Source organism: Silene latifolia, chromosome 6 (assembly GCF_048544455.1).
Source record: "Silene latifolia isolate original U9 population chromosome 6, ASM4854445v1, whole genome shotgun sequence".
Taxonomy (NCBI): Eukaryota; Viridiplantae; Streptophyta; class Magnoliopsida; order Caryophyllales; family Caryophyllaceae; genus Silene; species Silene latifolia.
The window spans coordinates 16,682,994-16,692,149 of record NC_133531.1 but is presented as its reverse complement, the minus strand read 5'-3'; the positions used below and the strand labels follow the sequence as shown (position 1 = coordinate 16,692,149).

Genomic DNA, 9,156 nt, shown 5'->3' with positions numbered 1-9,156 from the left:
TAACGGCCGCACACTTGATAAATAGGACACCAACTCGCATTTTACAGGGAAAAACACCATTTGAGCTTTTATTTTGTAAACCGGCTAATTTGAATTTACTACGTGTTTTCGGATGTTTAGCCTATGCTAAAAACTTACTTCCCATCGATAAATTTGATAGTCGGAGTCGAAAGTGCGTTTTTCTTGGTTATCCATTTGGCAAGAAGGGTTGGCATCTATTTGATCTTGAGACGGGTACATACTTTCAGTCGATAGATGTCAGTTTCGTTGAAACTATTTTTCCTTTTTCGCAAGCAATAGTGTCGGGTTCAATTTCCAATGCTGACACGGTCGCTGCTGATTTGGAACACTCTGTTCCTGATGATGACATTGTTACTAGTGTGGAGGGTCGTTCTGACGCCACCAGTAGGGGTATAGGCGCTGCTGCTCCTGTCGAGGAGGGGGTTGACAGTCCTGCTGGTTCGAATACTGGTTCTGGTACTGGTTCTGGCTCCACTGATAGTAGCGACGGGTCTGATGGTCTTTTCTGATTCAGCAAATGCAGAGCTAAGTACTGGTAATTCTCTTGATACGGATACAGTTGGGGTAAATCCGAGTGCAGAAGTTCTTGGGCGTGGACAGCGGGAAAAAATTCCGAATAGAAATCATAAAGATTATGTCAGTTGGGATTGCATTAACACGTCCTTGGAAGATTCACCCACCACCGCCAATTCCGTCACAGGTAGTATTTATCCTTTAACTTATTTTGTGAATTACGATAATTTTTCGCGTCCACACCGTCATTTTCTTGCAGCGTTAACTCGAGATATCGAGCCTAAATCCTTTAAGGAAGCCATGGGTGATACTCGATGGCGCCAAGCTATGACCGAGGAGATCAATGCACTCAAGAAGAACAATACCTGGAACGTGTGTGATTTAGCTTCCGGGAAAATAGCCATCGGTTGTATGTGGGTGTTTAAAATTAAACACAAGTCTGACGGTACTGTGGAACGTTTTAAAGCTCGGCTCGTGGTACTTGGTAATCATCAAGAAGCCGGTGTTGATTTTACAGAGACTTTTGCTCCGACTGTCAAAATGGTCACCGTGCGCACTTTCTTAGCCGTTGCTGTCATTAAAAAGTGGGAAATCCATCAAATGGATGTGCATAATGCCTTTCTTCATGACGACCTGTCAGAAGAAGTATATATGCGCATACCGCCTGGTTTTAATAAAGGGTTCGAGGGTAAAGTTTGTCGTCTTTGCAAGTCTTTATAAGGCCTCCGTCAAGCTCCGAGGTGTTGGTATGCTAAACTTGCTACAGCTTTATCCTCTTATGCTTTTATTATGAGCGCTTCCGATAATTCTCTGTTTACTTTCCACAAAAATGGAGTTGAAATGCACATTCTTGTTTATGTCGATGATTTAGTCATTGCTGGAAATAATACCCGTGCTATTTCTACATTTATATCATACTTAAACAAATGCTTTTATATGAAAGATTTGGGGAAATTGAAGTATTTCTTGGGGCTTGAGGTTGCCCATAGTTCAAAGGGTCTATTTGTTTGTCAACGCAAATATACCCTCGACTTGTTATCTGAAACGGGTCTTATTGGCTGTAAACCTGTTATTGTTCCCATGGACGAAAAACCTCAATTGGCTTTAGCTAAGGATGCTCCCCTTGATGATGGTGCGAAGTATAGACGGCTGGTTGGTAAACTCATTTACTTAACCCTTACTCGACCTGACATCTCCTACTCGGTTCATATTCTGTCTCAATTTATGCAAAACCCGACTTCTATTCAGTGGGAAGCGGCATTGCGGGTTGTTCGTTATCTGAAAGGTCAATCGGGTCAGGGTATTGTTTTTCGTTCGGACTCGGTGCTAAAGCTTGAAGCCTTTTGTGATGCGGCTTATGCTAGTTGTCCTATTACTCGACGTTCTATTACTGCATATTTCGTTTGTTTGGGTGGGTCTCCTATATCTTGGAAAACAAAGAAGCAAGCCACAGTTTCCTTGTCTTCTACAGAAGCGGAATATTATGCCATGACAGCTGCCACATGTGAAATATTGTGGTTGAAGGGTTTACTTGCCGGCATTGGGATCGAATTTCACGAGCCGGTTCGGCTTCATTGTGATAATGAGAGTGCCATGCACATTGCCAATAATCCCGTGTTTCATGAACGGACCAAGCATATAGAGATTGATTGCCACTTTATTCGTACCCATATTCGGAATGGTGTTGTTTTGCCGTGCTATATTCACACTCAATCTCAATTGGCGGATATTCTCACCAAAGCCTTGGGTCGTCCACAGTTCAAAGTTTTGCTCGACATGTTGGGCATTTTCGACTCCCATGCTCCAACTTGAGCGGGAGTATTGGGCAATATTCAAGTATATCGAGAATATTGCAAGTAAATATTGCAAGTTTGGTATATTAACATAACATTAGCATATTCTAATTGTTAGCATATATTTAGGCTGTAAATTAGGAAAAGCTATTAGCTGGCTTGCTAGCAAAAGATCTCGTGTAAGTTGTATATAAGCTCCATTCTTTGAGAAATACAAACACACAAAATATTAATCTCACAATACGTTTTAATAAATTCTTTATACTCCTACGTCATTTTTTTTTTAAATTACACCAAATTAATAATTCAGGTTATAATTTGCACTCAATGGTATTTCCAGGTGAAAAAAATAATAAAATGACAATTTTGCCCCTGCATCTATTCTCTTCTTCATGCTTCCCTCTCATCTTCTCAATAACCACCATCATTTCATTGCTCCTTCTACATCACCATGGTGAAACCTCCAATTAGCAGCTGACATGGCTCGCACACCATCTGCACTTAACCAAGCGAGCTCGGAATGAAACCCGATCGGAATGAAACCCGAGTTTAATTCGGTCCAGAACAACCATCAACACCAGCAGCACCAAGCGCGACCTTTCACCATCTTTTGCCACCACAAGCCCAATTCACCATTACAACCTGAGCCCACTTCAAACATCGTCTGACCACCACATTACTACCACAAGAGCAACCTCAACCGACCTACAAACAAACAAAACCCTTTAAACTTCCCCGTCCCCTTATCAATCCCAATGTCTCCTCAATCTCCCCAAATTTCGCAAAGTACTCGTTAACTTCTTCGAGTCCAATTTCGCTGATACATTGCTCACTTAAATCTTCTTTTGTGTATACTTTCTCTATTTCGAACTGATTGCTCTCCTAAAATACTCGAATTTGTTTGTAGTTTATATTTTCGAATTGAGTGCTAATGTTGTCAAATTGATTTGTAATGTTTTCAAATTGATTGTTAACCTAATTTCTGGGTTTTATAATTGTTTGACATTAGCCGAATTGATTTGTAACGTTTATAATTTCTAGGCATTAAACAATAAGGAGACTTACCTTGAAGATGAGGGAGCAATATTGGTGCTACCGATAGTAATCGCTACACCAGTTGACATTGCGATCTCAGTCAAGTTCGAAGATCATAAAGGAGGAAGATGAGGGAGAAATTAAATTGGGGGTTCGGGGAAGATGAGGGAAAAATTAAATTGGGGAAGATGAGGGTGAAATATTGGTGCTAGCAGTTCGAAAGCTAAGTCAAGTTTGAAGATTGTCAAGGAGGAAACCATGGATGATGTTTTGAGAAAGTTAATGTATTTCCAACAATTTGATACAGTGACTGATTCTTCTGGCCATCATTACAATGAATGAGAATGAGGAGAAAAAACAAATTGAAAAGTGACAAGTAAGAAGGAAGGAAGGAAGGGCAAAAATGTCCTAAAATCAATTTTCTAACCCAAAAATTTTGAATTTTGACGGAAAAGTGGCCTGAAATCGATTTTGGGTGCAAATTATAACCTGAGCTATTAATTTGGGTGTAATTTTAAAAAAAATTGATGTGGGAGTAAGTGTAAAAAAATGGATTAAGCTAATTGATAACTTACTCTTTTATTTTTCATCCATTCAACTACACTCTAACACTTTACTAAAAAATTATGTAAAATGACCCATTTATCTTAATGAAAACCTCGTATTTACAACTTTTGTCACTCTTATTCCACTATAAATTAACATCAAACTCCACCCTAATTACTTATTTATTGTTACCTTAATATTTGTGTATTTTGAATTATGGTTGAGTGAAGTTAAATGAGGAAGTAATTTGAAAAGACTTGTTGAAAAACTCAAGGAAAAAATGTCTCCACAGTTACAGTTATATACACTGTATATAATCATCTCAAAACCATAGAGATGGCATAATAAACCCTACGACTTCTTTCATCACATATTAACCACTCAAAAAACCCTTTTCAGTTTTCACTTTTCCCTTGTCACTAAGTCCATCAACGATCAATTGGAGAAGAAAAAAATGAAGTGCAGCAACATAAAGATGGCAAAAATGTCTTCAAAAGTATACATACCCCCAGAAATATTGTCTCTAATTTTTGTAATACTCCCGGTGAAATCCCTATTAAGATTCAGGTGCGTATGCAAATTTTGGTGCTCCCTTATCGATAACCCTGATTTTGTTAACTTGCATCGTAAAGTTTACAACAATAATAAATTGAATTCGGGTAAGTTATTATCCCTCGAGAGATTGGGGTTCACACGATATGAAGGATGCTTGTTGACACTTCGTGAGGCTGACACTCTTCGAAATATCGATCAAATTTTTAAGACTACTGAAAAGTATGATCTTTATGGAATATGTCATTCTTTGCTTTTATTAAATCGTTCTCAAAATTTCTTGTCTAAAGGAATGAGATTATGTAATCCGAGTATTAGAAAATCATTGCTACTTCCTCCTTGTCCCCTACGTCCCAGTGATGGCTACACGCCTACCTTTGCTCTTGGTTTTGCGACTCGTAGTGAGGATTATAAAATCTTCGCAATTGCATTTAAACAACCTCAAGTTAATGAGGTTCCAGAAATGCGTGTTGTAGTTTTCACACTTAGTGATCCACAATGGGCTGTTAGGGATAATGGCCTCAATATCGACTATTCGTCCTTCAAGCATTTGTTTGGGCCGTATTATTTCTGTGAGGGGGCAGCTCACTGGCTTGGAAATGCTCTATATGGAGATACTAGTAGTCAATTTGATTATCCGACTCATCTTGTTTCCCTTGATTTTGATTCGGAAAATTTCACCTTTTTGGAATTGCCCGCTTCGTTGTATGATATAGATACTAATTCAGGGTCTTTGTTTCTTCTTGGGGATTCGCTAGCGTTTTTCTGCATCACGCCTGTTAGTTTAAGAATATGGGTGTTGAAACAGGAGAGTGGAAGCAGAGAGTGGTCTCTATGGTTTTCAGGTGGTTCGAGTAGTGAGGGTTTTGGTTTGTTCGACTGTGTGGGATCAACAATAACACAAAGGTTATTGTATTGTGAGGGTCATGGTGGCTATCTCATTTACTGGAAGAAGTCTTATAATATTCGTACTTGCCAAGTACGGGAGCTTGGACAATCTATGAGCCATGATGTAGACATGACGACATATTTTGAGAGCTTGGTATTATGCAATGGATATGGAATCAATCAAAGTAAATGTGAGCTAAGTGTTATGGATGATTCTGAGAAGACCCTCACTGGTTCCGACCTGATTTTGCTTGACTGATGCGTGATACTTATCGTCTTCAAAATTAGGACTCTTTAGGTTTAAAGTATGATGATGGATTTTGAATGCTGTTTCCAGCACTCCCTTGTTCCTTCTACTGTCTATTGTTATCAACTATGATTGACAAGGAAATTCACTGAACACTAGTGACAGATGAATCTACTTTTGTTATTTGTATGTTATAACATGAGTGTAGCAGTGTTTTGCTTTGTTATAATTATTTCTGTTTTGGCTTGGAAAGTGTTTTTCCTTGTTGTATCCTATTATAAAATTAGGATATTATTCGGCAAAGGATAGAGAGTCTTTGCCATGAGTACGAGATCCTGTCTTAGTGAAACGCTGATATGTAATGAATCGCTCCTTCTTTCTGGTGCTGTTAGATTTGCCAGATGTACTACTATTTGTTGCATATTGTTGCTCTTCTTTTAGTTTTATTGTCCATTTTGTTGTCGATTGATTGATTCTATTTTTCTGGTTCCCTGTCTTTACCGTTAGCTAAGACTTCTTCAGTGATGTTGCTGTTGTTGTCCGTGAAGAATTGCATCGAATGTCAGATATTTCACAATAAAAAGAAGGGCAATCATTTTAGTGAGTCATTTTGCTTTTTTTTATAGGGAGTGATTTGTTTGTTGCTTGTCAATGATGCAGCGATCGACCTTTCAAATGGAACAGTGCTTAATGAGGTTAGTTTGTTGAGTTCATATCTGATGCTGTTAACTTATTAATAGGATCAATTTCTCCAATTTGTTATAGCAATTTGATTTCAGTCTCCAGAAATCTTACAAAGGTTATGAAGCGCCAAGATGTACTTTCCGAGTTCTAATAGAACATTGTAAATAATTAACTATTTCCTTATTCTACGAGAAAATTTGTAAGTAATTAATTATTTCCTTATTCTAATAGGAAAATTAAATAATCATCTATAAATAAGAGTGTTTTGCAACAGTTGGAGACTATCAAGTCTCTCCAAAAAAAAGCTTTTATTTATATGGATGATGATTGATTGTTATTGTTATTGATATATCTTGATAATTCATTAAATTCGTTTCTCCAAAGTCCAAATGAAAACCCTTGTGCGGCTCTACTCATCAATTTCTTATGTGTTCACTGAACTTCTAAGGCGAATGCAAAGAGCTGGAAGAAGCAAAGAATCTTCATCGTCATCGACCATGGTTCATAGTTTCAACTTCAAGTACTTGCCTCCGGAAATTTGGAGACATATTCTCTCAAACTTACCGGTGAAAACCCTAATAAGATTCAGGTGCGTCTGTAAATCTTGGTGCTCCATTATTGATCACCCTGACTTCGTTTATGCGCTTAAACGACCCAAAATAAATTCGAATACGTGTAAAATTTTTGCCCTTGAGCCGTTAGACTTGGAACATCATCTTGGAGTAGCATGCTTCTTGAAAGATAATAAGGGTTACACTCTTAAAAAAACTGTTCATATTTTCGACAGTTGCGATTGTTACTTTATAGTAGGGAGGTGTAATGAGTTGTTTTTAATGTGGTGCTTTGTTAATGAGGGCAATATAGATGAAGGTTATTTTCGAAAACAAATGAGTCTGTGGAACCCTTCTATTAGAAAATCATTGTTATTGCCTCCTTGTCCGTTGCACAGTCGTACATATTTATTTGGATTCGCGCCTTGTAGTAAGGACTATAAAGTTATTGCGATTTCATACGGACCATCCGAGGTTATATTGCCTACAAAGATTAGTCTTGCAGTTTATACACTCAGTGATCAACAATGGACTGTTAGAAATGATGGCCTGGATATCAGCATTAGCGACATTAAGAGTATTACGTTGGGCTCATTTATTATACCGCCAGAAGCTTTCTACTTTGAAGGGGCTGCACATTGGATTGGAGGTAAACCTGGTTATCAATCACCTCATCTTGTTTCCTTTAACTTTGATTCCGAAAAATTCACTTTTATGGAAATCCCAGCTGCTTCGGACGAACCAGAGACAATAAGGTTTTTGTTTCTTCTAGAGGAGTCATTAGCGCTTCTCAGCATTTCTCGTGTAAGTTTCAGAATTTGGGTGATGGAGCAGGGGAGGGGAAAGGGGGTGTGGACTAAATGGTATTCTTCGGATTGTGATGTTTATGATTTATTCTTTAACGACGGGAAAAATTCAATTGTACTCTATCATGAGAGTGATGATGGAAGATTTTTCATTTTTGGGGATATATCGTATAATATTTCTACTGGCGAAATAAGGGGACTTGACTCAATGATCACATGTGTGAATTTGGGAGTGTATAAAGAGAGCTTGGTGTTATGGAAAGGATACGGAGCTGAGAATATGACGTCTTTACCATAAATAAGAGAAAACAATACTACCATCATTTACGGATGATTTTGGGAAGGCCGTGTGCTGGTAAATGTAGGATATGCGAGTCGCTACTCAGTTTGTTCTGTTTGCTGTTCGATTAGCTAAACTAAACACTGTTTATTCCTAGAGTATTTTTTATGTTTAGTATTAATTAATGTCTTTAATTATTTAGCTGCTCATATGATTGCTTATATTCTGAATTCTGATTAGATGTTGAACTGTTTTGTGAATTTTTAGTTACTAGACTAGATAATTAGGATAGTCATTCCAGGAGTATTATTGTATTAGTGAGTGATTAGCTTTGAGTTCCTTTTATCAGATACATTGAATTCAATTGCTTTCCATTATTTTTATCTGGTCTTCATATTTGTTAGAAAAATAAGAACAAGAGTGTTAGCTTTAAATCGACTCATCTCGTTTCTCTTGACTTCGACTTGGAAAAATTCACCTATTTGGAACTCTCATTTGCTCTAGAGGTTTGTGTTTTGTCTTGGGGCGTCACTCGCGATTTTCAATGCTTTTTATGAAAATGCGAGCATATGGGTGATGATGATACAAGAGAACGGAACGAGGTTGTGGACTGATGTTTGTCTCCACCTTGCGGCACTTCCTAATTCCCCTTTGGGTGGTTGCTGGAATGTAAACATATCAGTCCTTCTTGCTTGTGAGTGTCTCTTCAAAGAGACCTCTCGACTCTTATGGCCCCTCCCCACTTGCCCTCACAAATGAGAATTTGTGTAAATATATTTTTCATTCTTTATTTACATAAGAGAGATTTGATTAAGCTTGGCGAAGGGGATGAGTCCGTCCATTTTCCTTATAACCACTTTGGTCCATCTTCTTTCCCTCCCATTCTCGTTGAATTCGGTTATTTAAACAAGATTTTAATTACTTTATGCGTTTCTAGTAAATATATTTTCCCCAAGTTTTCCTCCATCTATGTAGCCATGTGAGGCGAACGATTAGATGACAATAATGTAACCCGAAAGACACGTCAAATCTTTTTAATTAAAAATTTTGAATTTTTCATTTCTAGCAGGGCCGAGCGGCGAGCACATCTGCTAATCTTCCTACTGCGACAAAATATACCACTTAGTTTGGTTACACTTTAGAGGATGAAATTTGACGAAGGAAATAAATCTCTTATGAATGTCAGTTAGTAGATAGTAGACCTGCTAAACGGGTCAATCGGACTGGGGTCAGGTCAGGT

General features: G+C 38.0%; 2 protein-coding genes across 2 annotated transcripts; both read left to right on the top strand.

The window, feature by feature from the left end:
- The first annotated feature begins 4,383 nt into the window (after positions 1-4,383).
- LOC141587616 (putative F-box protein At3g28280) lies at positions 4,384-5,607 on the top strand. Its single transcript, XM_074409092.1, has one exon. It carries the CDS (start codon positions 4,384-4,386, stop codon positions 5,605-5,607), a length of 1,224 nt encoding a protein of 407 aa, XP_074265193.1.
- Positions 5,608-6,668: 1,061 nt separating this feature from the next.
- Positions 6,669-7,934, top strand: LOC141587615 (F-box/kelch-repeat protein At3g23880-like). Its single transcript, XM_074409091.1, has one exon. It carries the CDS (start codon positions 6,669-6,671, stop codon positions 7,932-7,934), a length of 1,266 nt encoding a protein of 421 aa, XP_074265192.1.
- The last annotated feature ends 1,222 nt before the right edge of the window (positions 7,935-9,156 follow it).

What these genes read in the sequence shown, in the direction of transcription:
- LOC141587616 (XM_074409092.1), top strand. Translation starts at nt 4,384, where the DNA reads ATGGCAAAAATGTCTTCAAAAGTATACATACCCCCAGAAATATTGTCT.
- LOC141587615 (XM_074409091.1), top strand. Translation starts at nt 6,669, where the DNA reads ATGAAAACCCTTGTGCGGCTCTACTCATCAATTTCTTATGTGTTCACT.